The 12,479-nt window shown below is 56.7% G+C and overlaps 1 protein-coding gene across 3 annotated transcripts in view; it reads left to right on the top strand.

The window, feature by feature from the left end:
* PTPRN2 (protein tyrosine phosphatase receptor type N2) overlaps positions 1-12,479 on the top strand; it is a 723,823-nt gene that overhangs the window by 221,253 nt on the left and 490,091 nt on the right. For all 3 annotated transcript variants that reach the window (XM_036899584.2, XM_036899583.2, XM_036899582.2), the window contains exon 3: positions 6,517-6,630. In XM_036899584.2, the coding sequence (XP_036755479.2) occupies positions 6,517-6,630 (114 nt within the window). The remainder of the gene's footprint in view (positions 1-6,516; positions 6,631-12,479) is intronic.

Here is a 12,479-nt window from a genome sequence, read left to right as displayed (position 1 = left end):
CCTGCAGTAGCCTGGCAGAGGACCCGGGGTGTGGGGGGTGTCCATTCTGGCCTTCGGGTCCAGGGATCCCCCCCATGGGGGCTTTTCTGATAGACATGCAGGTAATACCACCAGCCAGTAGTGTTTCTCAGCAGGTGTAAAATTAGGTTGCATAGGTTTTTTCCTTAGAATGTCCTTTAATGCAAGCTGGGGGCATATCACCTACAGGAGACCTAGCAAGGGTTCTCTTGGTGGGGACAGAAACTGACCCATTCAAACGCAGGGCTGACCGGAGGGCCTGGGTCCTTCTCCCAGAGACGTGATGTGTGGCCATTGCTGAACGCATGGCGTCTTGGGAGGGATGGGGCCGTGTGTCTGAGCATGCGGTCCCTGCCCAGAGCACAGGTCCAGGGGGATCAGGGAGATGAGCCTGCCCCCAGAAGGCTCAGTGTTCGCCGAGGACATACAGGGATGTGCCCCTCATCGCAGTGCCCACCACGAGCTCCCTGTGGGCTCGGTGATCCCTGGTCCTTCATCCAGGGGGTCGTCTGCTGGGCATGTAATAAATTTCTGTGGACATCTCAGTTTATTTTTGGACAAATGGAAAAATGCCAGGTAGTCACCGTGGTATTTAGTTAATGCACAGGTGGCACAGAACATCAGATGTGGGACATTCGAGAGGCAGGAAGGCGTTGCCTCCCCTGCAGGGCTCACGTGCCCCTGCCGTGAGAGTGGGTGTGGGTGCTGGGAGCCCCAGGGAAAGGGGCCGTCTCATTGCTGTAGAGATGCGTGTGTGAGTGTGTGCACACATGCTTGTGGTGGGGCAGGGGGCTCTTGCTGTGCACAGAGGAGGGAGACATGAGTGGGTGCGTTGGCCCCCAGTGGCACTGCCACAGGCCAGCCTCTGGTTTAGGAGACTGCGATGCTGATGAGTGAGAATGATCTTGCGAGTCAGGTCAGGGCCACCGGAGTGCTGGTCTGACCTCATGGACAGGCAAACGGCGTTTCCTCACATCCTTTCAAACATGCAGTGCATTCCCTTTGCAGTGGCCTCTGACGAGTATGTCCCTAAACAGCCTCTGCTCCTCAGAACACTTGGTCATTGACACTTGGCTGGGACATGCTACCTGCTTCCTTAGGACCTCAGCCGTCCCTCCTCTTTCTGTCTTTAGAACTGCCTACTCTGCAAAATAAAGGGGGTATTGCCATTCTAGAAATGGGGACCTGGGACAGCCTCAGCATTCCTCTGAGTTCACCAAGTCTGCGCTGTGTATCAGTGGTGGGTGGCTGTGGTCGCTGCCCGCAGAGGTCTGGGACAGGACCTGCCACCATGGATGCAGGCTTGTTTCCCTGGGGGCTGCTGTTTTCACACCTCTCCCAGCCGGCAGCAGGACGGTTTTGTTACTGCTTTGGAAAAACACACATTCCCACGGGCTGCCTGTCAGAACATCCCCTTCACCCTGGAGCCTCCCCAGACCTGTGGAGGGCCATCCCGTTGCTGGGCAGCACCAGTGTCCTATGGGCTCACCCTGAAAAGGCAGTGCACCTGACTGGTTCTTCTGTCTGCACAGCCACCACCCTCTCTGAGCCACCCTTCTCTGGCTGGCAGCTCCTTTTACTCCCCAGGCTCCTGGGAAAATGCAAAACGTGCCAGCAAGGCCTAGCAGCCCCCTGCAGCTCCCTGGGGTGAGGTGGGTAGGGGGACACGGACTTCTGCCATGCCCTTAGGCTCTGCAGGCTTGCTGGGCTTGCTCCACACCTGGAGACTCTGAACCCCTGGGTCCTCGAGCTCCAGGGACCAGGTACCCACCCCCTCCACAGAGCCTGCCCCCTGCCTTGAGGTCTTCACCAACCCCATGTAGGCGACCGCGTTCCTTAGGTGTTGGAGCCCAACCAGATACCTCTTCCCTGAGGGCCTTTGCCTGCTGCATGAGGTTGCCCCCTTCTGTGTGCTGCCCTTGGAGCCCCATCTTCTGCAGCCCTCATCACAAGTGAATAGTCCATGTGTAATTAGCAGCTAGATGCCTGTCTGCACCCACGCCTGGAGGCTGAGAGCTGAATCTGTTGTCTATTCAGAGAGGCGCTGGAGCAGGGCTGTGTTTCTCATGGCTGCACAGGGCAGAGCGGTGTGCACGGGGTGGAGCCGGCTCACCGGAATGGGGATGGGTGTCACGGACATGCGGCAGACGGGGGACCAGAAAGGGCCGGCGGTGTGCTGGTGAGGACGGGCCTGTAGTCCCCAGAGGAAACAGGAGAGGCAGTGGGGGTGCTTGTTGAGGAATAAAGGAGGGACTCGGGTTTCTGTACACGGGGGAGCAATGTCTCCTTCCTAGATGAATTTATGACCTTGAAATAGCAGCATCGTGTGGGTTCTCAAATGAGTGTTAGAGGCTGTTTATATGCGTGTGCACATACATGCGTGTAGACAAATTGCATACAAACATGCACACATAGACACACATATGCTCACATGTATACACACCTGTACACATACATATTACATGTACATCATGACTCGCACCTACACACGTATGCATACAGTTTTCATGTGGTGCTAATGGCTTATGAGCGGGCGGCCGCAGACCTCACCGTTTAGCCGGCAAGCCCGTTCTTACCGCTCTGTGATTCTGTGGGATGCTCCCACTTGGAGCACAGGTCCCAGTGGTGACTCTCAGAATCAGGCAGTGTGCATGATGCCAGCTCCTGAGGAGGAGGCTCGGGTCCGAGACCCCGTCAGTGGGCTCAGAGCCTCGAGGCCCCAGCGCGGCTGCCGTGATGGCCCTGAGCCCATGCTTCTGGTGCTCGGCTCCCAGCGCAGGGCTCCAGAGCTGCGGGAGCAGGCCAGCTTTGGAGGAGGAGATACCGGATGGGGTGCAGAACCATGGATGTGGGAAAGTAAACAAGAAGTCAGCTTGCACGGAGATGCTGAGCAAGGTGAAAGCAGATGGGGTCTTGACTGGGGGTGCCCCAGGATACTGAGGCGGGAGCCGTCCGTGCAGGAGGGTGACCGAGGGCTCTAGGGAGTTCTGAGGGTGACTAGCCTGTCAGCCGTGTCGCTTCCAGGGGTGGCTTTAGAGGCTGCACTCCCTGTCAGCTGGGACCCAGCCTGGGTCTGCGTGAGCTGCTGTCTCCCTCCTCTGGTTCCCAGAGGCTTTGCTGCCAGCGCCGCCCTCTGCTTCATGCCCCGAGGGTGCCAGTTCCGCCTGGTGCTTTCCTGGCTTACATGTTCTTTTCTGGTGATTTTTCTCATCTTTTTAATTGTCTTAGAAATGTTTCTGGGGTCTGCCAGCAAAGTAGCCCAGAAGGACAAAGCAATGGTTTCAAAGTCCAGACCACTGAAAATTAATGTTCTATCAAATATACTGAGGGACTTCTTTGATTTTTCTATTTTCCTACTAGGTATATATCCAATTTGGGGGAAATCCAGAAAACTGATGGCTTCTTAAGTCAAGAACCGTGGGCATGTACGGGCATCTAATGAATCTTGGAGGCTTTTTACTTTTGGTCATGTTCACCTTTAACAAGCATTATTGCTCACACACACACACACACACACACACACACACACACACACACACACACTCACTATATATATACACATACATACTATGTGATATGTGGCATCTATGATACAGATACTAGAAAAAAGGATACCTATGTCATGGTGTCCTTTAAATGTGGTGGTAAAGATGAATCACATTGTTAAAAAAGAGCATTGGGTAAAACAACAAGGCCCCACTACACACCCATGAGAACAGCCGGGACGGGGGACACCGACACCACCAAACGCCGGCCGGGTCGCGGAGCCGCAGGAGTTCTTCCTGGCTGCTGGCGGAACGCAGATGGGCAGCCGCTTGGAAGGCAGGGGGTCTCTTACAAAACTAAACATATTCTTATCATACATCCTAGGAACTGTGCTCCTTGGTATTTATCCAAAAGAGCTGAAAGCTTATGTCCGCACAAAACCTGCCCATGGATGTTTCTAGCAGCTTCACCCATAACTGCCCAAGCTTGGGGGCACCCACGGTGCCCTGCAGTAGGTGACGGGTACTGTGGCCCATCCAGGCCGTGGACGGTATTGAGGGCTCATGTGACCCGCGCTCCCAGGCCCCGAGGAGACACGGAGGAACTTTAATGCGCATCACTAAGTGGAGGGGCCCCCTGGACGTGATTCCACCTCCGTGACCTCCTGGGAAAGGCACCACAGTGGGGACAGTGGAGACAGTGCTGCCAGGGGTTGTTTGTGGGGTGGGGTGGGATGAAGAGGGGGGCCCAGGGTTGTTGTGGCAGGGAGCCTATCTATACAATGCCACGGTGGTGGGTACTTGTCTGTTTTCCAAGCCCAGAGGACGTGCAGCACCACAAGTGAGGCCCAGTGTAAAACGTGGACTCTGGGTGGTGGTGACGTGTCACTGTTGGTTCGTGGGTGTGACAAATGTGCCATCTGGTGGGGGCACAGCTGGTAGGGGTCTGTGCCTCTCTGGGGCAGGGGCATATGGGACATCTCTACCCTCCCTTCAATTTTGCTGTAAACCTAAAACTTCCCTAAAGAAACTTATTAACAAAAAAAATACGCTGGGGACATCTTTTTCTACCTCATCAGCACGGCTATAATCTAGGGGCAAAGAAAATCAGCAGTTAGTTTAATCAACCTTCAAATGAACTCATATTATTAGCTTAAGCTAAATGTAAAAGCACTGATGAAAAGTTCTGTATTATGTCATATTTGTTCTAAATATGTTTGAGGGAAAGTTTTCAAGAGAAATTAATATCATCCTGAGAACGTACTCTCAACATTTAAACCAAATTTAAAGAGCGATGCCTTTATCCTTCAGAAGGGAAATAATTTACTTCGAACATTCCACAACGTGGAAAGAAAGGAAGTGTCTTTGGCTATTTTTCTGTATGAAACCTGAGTGACTTGGTGCGTCTCCTTGGGGAAGTGGTTCCAGCACAGCTGCGGGAGCAGAGGTGCCCGCGGATGTCAGGTGCTCACCGGAGGACGCCCCCCAGGAGCCGGGGAACCTGGTTCCCCTTCCTCCGGCCCGGCCCTCCCGCAGCGGGGCTGTCCGGCTTTGGCCCGAGCCTTCTCGTCTGTAAAATGTGGGGTTGGACCATCTCAATGTTCTGTCTCATGCCTGCATACCATGATTCTACTTTCAAGATAATTCCATTTGAAAAGTAAAATGAAAACCTTCTCCTTGTTCCTCCCCATGTGAGCACACGAGGCACAGACAGGGGGGTTCTCTGCTCCAAACAAAACCGAGAGAACAGGGACACGGTTGTCTGTGTTTGCAGAGCAGACCGTCCAGCTCGCTGGGTGGTGGCAGTGGGGACAAGACCCTCCTCGCAGCACTCACTGGGAGTCACCCGCCCCGTGGGCAGGTGCCTTAGCTTCACAGGTGCTCAGCTGGGTCATTGCTGTGAGACCAGCAGGGGTGCCTCCCCCGCTCACCGCCTGCTGTGAGCAGCTGTGCAGGTGGCCCTCAGGCCCTCTGGGCCCCGCAGAGCCCCCCAGAAATCCACAATGTGCTCCCAATACTTAAGAGGATATTTTGCTGATCACCCTGCGCCATCCGTCCTGAGCACATGTGTGATATCAGACCAGCAGTTGCTGAGTTGGCCTGGCACTGGGCGCATGTGTTTCTTCTAATTAAACTTGTTGCATCTGAATGGCTTTCTTCAGCTACATTTTGTGCAATGAAACTGTTGTGGAGACAATAAAAGAGCATTTTCCCTTCCATCCTGGCCTGAAACTGCAGATGGCTGCCCTGTGTGTGAGGCATTGGTCCCTGAATTGGTCTTTTGTGTCCACGAAAGACAATAATTGGAATGTTTAAACCCCTCACAGGAAGCTTGTCTCAAAGTGAACAATTTGCCGAATAAAGACTAATTGGGGCCTAAATTAATTAGAAGGCGTGGTTTGAAAGGAGGTTGAGGAGTAGGGCCTGTCATTTCAAACAGGAGCAGCGCCGGGTGGAGGTCCCGCGGGTGCCTCTGCCTCCCCGGCCCCTCCTGCGCCCCGTCGGGGCCAGGCTCTCGGCCGGCCGCGGGCCCCTGCGCGGGAGGTAGTTCCACATCCTGCGGCTTCTGCGAGTCAATGTTTATGTCCCCGAGTGTTCCTCCTGTTCTCATCTGGGAAACCGGCCCTGAGGGCTCCCGAATTTTTTTGCCACTGGGTTGTCAGAAGCAAGCTTCGCACCAACAGTGTCCAGAAATGACTGGAACTGAGGGGTGGGCAGGGCCGGGAGGGCAGGGCCGGGAGGGCAGAGGGAATCCCGACCTCGCCGGCCTCGGACGCTTCCTCCCCACGCGGGCATCTGTGTTTTCCGCGATGCTCTGCTTTTTATCTAAGGAAACCGTTGCTCTCCGAGCCCTTCTGTGCCGGTGCCGCTCTGATGGCTTTCTGAGGCCGGGCCCCAAGGCCTCGTCGTGGTGCGCGGTCAGAATGTGCTGCGGGAATGTACGTGGCATCTTTCTCCTCTCTGAAAATGAAATGTCACTTTCTCTGTTTTCTCTGCCTTTCTTGCCTCACAGACGGAGTGTTTGGAAGGTGCCAGGAGGTTCCCGTGATAGACGTATACCGCTATGAGGTGTCGCCGGGGGTTCTGCAGCACCTGGCAGCCACCTTGCGGAAGCTTTCCCGCGCAGGTAGGACAGGCTTGGGCAGAAACCGCGCCCTCGGGCTGGGCGGCGGCCCCACAGGAGGTTCCTGGCGGCTGCCAGTGGACTGCGTGCTCAGCAGACGCTTTGCCCTGCCTTCCAGTTCTGGGGCCTCTTAGGTGGCGAGGGGTCAGAAGAATCACTGGGTCAGCCGGGGTCGCGGTGCAGGGAGGGGGGCCGCAGCCGGCTGCCGGGGCCCTGGAGGGCACCGCACGGGACGTCCCTCGTGGGCTAGTGGCCGCCCTGTCTGTCCCGCATGTATGGGGCCCAGGGCAGTTCTGCCAGGGCCTCAGAGGGCACGAGGAGCCTGCTAGCGCCAGGTGGTCCATGGGCAGCAGCTGCTCTCGGCCGGACCACGTCCGTCTGGGCCACGGACTGACCTTGCAGATACGGTTTTTCCTCTGCTCACCGTTGCTGTGCAGGCTTTTGTTACACGGATTCGTTGCGGGCATTCCTACTACCTGTTCACTTCACAGGACGCTAGGAATATAATTGTTAAAATTATAATTAAAACATTTTGTATATAAATATCATAGGTGCAATTTATATTAAATATGTGTTTTTTGGAGGGTAAACATGTCACCAGGCTTGGCATTTTGACCTGGTAAGGCCCTGTCTCCTATGGCCTCAGAGAGTGGACAAGGCCGTGGTGGTCAAGGGACTAGTGGCTGAAGCTCTTGGAGGGCGAGCTTGCCGAGCCTCATGGTCAGGACCAAGTGACCCTGCCAGGGCCCAGGCCTGGGCGTCGGGGTTCTGGGGACCATCACTCTAGGGCATCGACATCACAGGGTGTGGGAGTCCCTCCACGAAGAAGAGCAAGTATGTGGCCTAGCAAGTTTGGGGAGAGCTCTCACTCTGGGGTGCTCACAGCGATGTGCTGGCTCGTCGTGGCCCTGGAGGTCCAGCAGTGAAGAGTCAGGTTGGCTGGCTGGGTCCCGGCACCCTCCTCCTGAGACGCCAGCTGGGCTAGGGCTCAGCAGAGGAGCAGAGCCAGCAGAGGAGCCCGCTGTGGGCAGGTGCAGGGGTTTGGCGGCATGCCCTCGTGGGGGTGGGGGTGTGTCTCCTGTAGGCTGTTGTCTCTGGCCTGAGCCCGACGTCTGCAGGGTGAGCTATGGGGAAGGGACGGTGGTGCGAGGCGGGCGATCAGGGCAAGGACGACATGGCCATGACATTGGGACAAGGTGCCCTGCGGAAGCTGCCCCTCATGGGGAGCTGGAGAGGTGGAGGGGCCCCAGGGGAGGGGACAGCTGCCAGCAGCTGTGGATCGATGACGCGCAGGAGCCACAGTGTGCGTGCCTACGGTGGCTGCAGCCACGGGACACTTCGTGCAGTCAGGCTGCAAGGCCACTCTGCTGCCTGCAGTTAGGCACCCAGTCTTTATTAGGGTGACTAGGCAGCTGAGGCCAAAGGCAGCTTCTTAAAGGGAAGTAGCAGTGTGCCGCTGTCCCCCGCTTACCCTGAAGCCCTGAGGTGGTGCATCGATTTGCCCAGGGGCCTTCCAGAAGCTCCAGATGGCATCCCTGTCTCCCTGGCATCCTCTGCTAGCGTCTCATGATGAATGTGCAATAGCTGCTTCTTCCTGTTCACTATGCACTGATGTCCCCTGCAGGGTGTCCTGTGGAAAGGAATGCTAATTAGTGCCCGAGGGCCAGGTAATGACGAAGGGCTGGAGAGGCGATGTGCCTGTGATATGGCAGTGACACTGTGTGGCCGGCCCTCCCGGGCAAGAGCCAACAGCTTCTGATGAGGCCACACGGGTGACGGGTGTAGGGGAAGCACCCTCCAGATTGATGCTGTGTCACGGGCACCGTGGGTGTGAACTGCTGCAGAATCCACACCTGGCACAGCGGCCATGGCTGGAGGCACCCCTGGTCGGGCTTGTGGCAGCCCCTGGTCCCGCTCAGGAACCATGTGCCTGCTGCACAGGACAGCAGACGAGCAGACGCAGAAGTGGGACCCGCCCTCACCTTCCATGTCCTGATGTGGCCCGGTCTCTGCACTCCCTCCAGCACGTGGCATGGCGTTGGGGTTGTGGCTCTCTAAGGAGAGGCAGGACTGTGGTCTTCCCACCAGAATGGCCCTTGCCTTCAGGTCAGAGGACGTCGTGGGGGTCCTGCCAGCCGCCGAGTGTCTGCGCCAGTCACGTGGTCCAGAACTGGGGGATGACCTCGGCCGGGTTTGCCCGTGTGAGTGTCTGAGCTGCTCCTCTGACTCGTGGCCACTGAGGCGTTTTGTGTCAATTCACAGCCAGTTTCCAGTGGTCAGTGAAGGACCTGATCATTTCCTTCCCCAGATCATGGTCACCTGGGAAAAACTGCAGGTCCCTTTGGCGAGGGCTGGGAGAAAGGCGAACAACGGCATTTCTGGTTTGTGTGGCAGAGTCCGTCCTTCGTTGAGGGGCTCTGGTCTGTGGGGTGAAATTTCCAGGTCTGGAAACTGATCGAGGGACTGAGACTCTCTGGGGCTCAGTTCTGTGGATGTAGAGCCTTCCTGCTCCCACAGGCCCGTGAGAGCCCAGGAGAGAGCTGCCTGGTCCAGTTCCAGGACAGCGACCACCTGGTCCACACCAGGGTCTCGGTGGGCCAGACTCTCCTGGTCACTGCTTCCTGCTGACTATGGCCACCTTTCCTCGGTGCTTACATGCAGCACCTGGCCCCTGCCACCCAGGGTCCTGCCCTCCCCTGGTGCCCAGGGATTCCAGAAGGGTGGCAGCAGCCCCCACTGTGATTTCTGATGTGCAGGGCTCCGACCCCCTGAGCTCTTCGAGGACACTGGGCTGCCCTGAGAGCTCGCTGCTCCCGGCTTGGGTGAAGGAGTGTCCTCCGGACAGTCCTGGGTTGTTGGCAGGGCTGAGAACCACTCCGGCGCCCCATCACCCTATCTGTGCCTTTGGACGCTGAGCTCTGCCATCTTGGCTTCTCCACTTTAGTCCATACCGACCCCCTTGGATCCCTGTCTACGTCAACCAGCAACAGAGACTGTTAGATGTTTCCAGCCCCTTGAGGTGATGCACGGAGTGAAGAAAGCCCACTGCTGAGTGGCCCATTTCGGCTCCTGCACCAGGGCCCCACACAGAGCCACCCCACATGTGCTTCCCGGGCCTCCGTTGACATAAGCTGGCAAGGTGCAGTTCTCCACACGCGCTGCAGTCTCTCAGGGCTGTGCTCTGGGCCTGTGGGGCCTGGAGTGTAGACACAGGTGGAGATGTGATGAGGGGTGGGTCCTGGGGGACCGGCGGGGCTATGCCCGCAATCACCAGGGCGCTTATGGGTTCTTCAGGCAAAGGCCAGGTGCCTCGTCAGCAGGAGAGGAAGAGGGTCTGGTGAAACGTAGGGTTCCCCGTCCTGCCGCCTTCCGAGCCGTGCCCCGTGATGGGAGGAGCCCCGTGAGGCTGGGGTCCTCTGTGTTGCTGCCGGTCACTCGGGAGCTGGACCTTGGTTGGCTTTGGCCCGCTCCTCCCGAACCTCCACGCAGGGCCCCCTGCGGCGGCAGGAGACCCCGGAGGTCAGGGCAACGTCCTCAGGGAGGCAGAGGCCCCGCGTCCCCCTGAGCGCTCAGTGCCTGCCTCCTGGTGTGCGCCGTGGCTCAACCCTCTGACTGCTGGGGCCTTGGGGTGCCTTCCTGTCCCGTGGGCTGCTGGCCCTGGGAGACAAGGGGTGCCCTCCTGGAGCTGCGTCAGGCTTCGGCTGGGTGTCAGCTCGTGGGCGTCACAGGCGAGAGGACAGACGCCCGGGCAGCAGAGCCTCCTTGCCCGCTCTGTCGGGGCCATGGTGCCAGCCTGTCTTCCTCTTGCCTGTTACCTCTGCCTCCTGAGCTGTGGGTTTCCCCTTGGAACTTGCGGAGAGGCAGATGCAGAGTCCCCTCCTGGTGCTGACAAGGACTGTGGCACGGGCCTGGGAACCTGCATTTCCAGCAAGCGTGGCAGTCCCTTGTGTCTCCTTGGCCCTCCTCCTGGAACTGGGTCTGAGGGTGAGGGCTGCTGGCCCTGCCCATGGGTGGGAAAGGGTCCACGTGAACCGCACCGGTGAGAATCAGGGGCACAGCTCAGTTTCTGGCCCCCACGCTGGGTGTTCATCCTGCGCCGGCTCTGGCGATGGCCGCTCCCACAGGGCTGCCACCCAGAACCCGGTTGTCACCGCCTCACCCCACTGACTCCCGTACATGCATTCACACGTGTGCACAAGTGAACACATGTGCACAGACAAGCACACACGTGCCTGACAGATGCGCCTGTCACAAAAGGCTTCACAGTGGATGACACCCTAGGCATGCTGGGGGGCTTATGTCACCCTCAAAAGAGCCTGTGGCTCTCCTGGCCCCGCACACTGTGGTCGGCCTGGCGTGGGTGGCTTTGCGAAGGGAGCTTGCTCAGATCCCTCGGGGGCTGCATGTGACTGGACGGGGCATACGTTTCTGTCGGCTTCAAGGCCACGTCTTAGAGATGTGGTTGTTGGTCTCAGTGACAGTGGCTGGCCCTGCCAGGGGGGTGCCTTCTGTATGGAAGAGGAAGGGAAAGTGGGATTTAATTGTGCAGCCCTCTTCCTCAACGTAAATATGTACATCAAGAAGCAAAATATGTTCACTGTTGATTTACCATTCCTGTCTCCTCTAGGCAGCAGCATTTCATGGGCGGACACACTGTTCTCTCATGTATTAAATTTTAAAAAATACATTTAACTTCTTCTGACAAGCCATTAAAATTCAGCACTTAAATGTCACTCATTGGCATGTAATTTGCTGTCATGAAAACAACTATGGATTTATTTCCTGGCAAGAATCTCCTGACGTATTGAGCTGTGTGTCAAAAGCAAAAAGCAAAAAAGCAAAATTAAAAAAAACTCTCACACTGTCGAAATTCCTTAAAAGAGAATGACTAGAAGCCCCTGAATGAAGTGGAGTCGGATCAGCTGCAGGGAGGCCAGGCTGGCTGCAGAGGGGCCCTGGGGCGTGTGCTGTGTGCTCCCTGCACCGTGCTGCTTCCTGCAGCAGATCACTGCAGCCGAAGTCTGCCTCCCTCTCGACCACCTCCTTGATCGTCCTCTCTGCTTGCGGTCCACCTCCACTCACTCGCCTGTCTTCCTGTCTGCACACGCACCCAGTGCCTGCTCCCTCCGCTGAGGTCCACCACGCCGAGTTCCAGGCTGACGCACTGTGGGTGGGGGGGGCGGGTAGTGCCTGTGTGCACCGGTCCTGATCCTTTACTGGGTCTCTGTTATACTCAGCTGCACATTCATCGGTCCTGGGAGCCTGGTGGGGGGACTGCTGAGGTTGACAGACAAGTGGACAGGGATAGAGAAGCTGTAAAGGGGCCATGAAGGGAGGTCAGGGGCCCAGAATGCAAAATGCTCATAAATAAATAAACGAGGACTCAGTTACACTAGGAAGCAGAGAAATTGAAGCCAAAATCATGAATACTATTTCACTAACTATAAGCTTGGCAGAAATGAAAGTATCTGACAATCCCAAGGGTTGTCTTAGAACCTAAGGCAAATTAGAAATTTTAGACACAGCTCATCAACCATTTTGGACATTATTTTGATAAGAAAAAATGGATTAAGTGAAAATCCTACATGGTAGCTCGTCCACCTCTAGGTACTCAAATTCTCACTCTGTGCACAAGCCCACCTGTAGCAGTCATGCTGCATCCCTGCTAATTGCAGACACGTGGAAATAGCCCCATCCACCCACCAGTGAGCACTGAAGGCCACCAGGTGACACAGTGGGCATCCAGGAGGCACTTGTGAACATGTCTGCATCTTACAAACATGTTGCACAGAGCACAGAGTCTGAGACTACGTGGAGGGGAGAGTTCACCCAACATGGTACACGCAGAAGGC

The sequence above is a fragment of the Manis pentadactyla genome, chromosome 7 (genome assembly GCF_030020395.1).
Source record: "Manis pentadactyla isolate mManPen7 chromosome 7, mManPen7.hap1, whole genome shotgun sequence".
Lineage (NCBI taxonomy): Eukaryota > Metazoa > Chordata > Mammalia > Pholidota > Manidae > Manis > Manis pentadactyla.
This window is presented reverse-complemented; position numbering and strand designations above follow the sequence as displayed.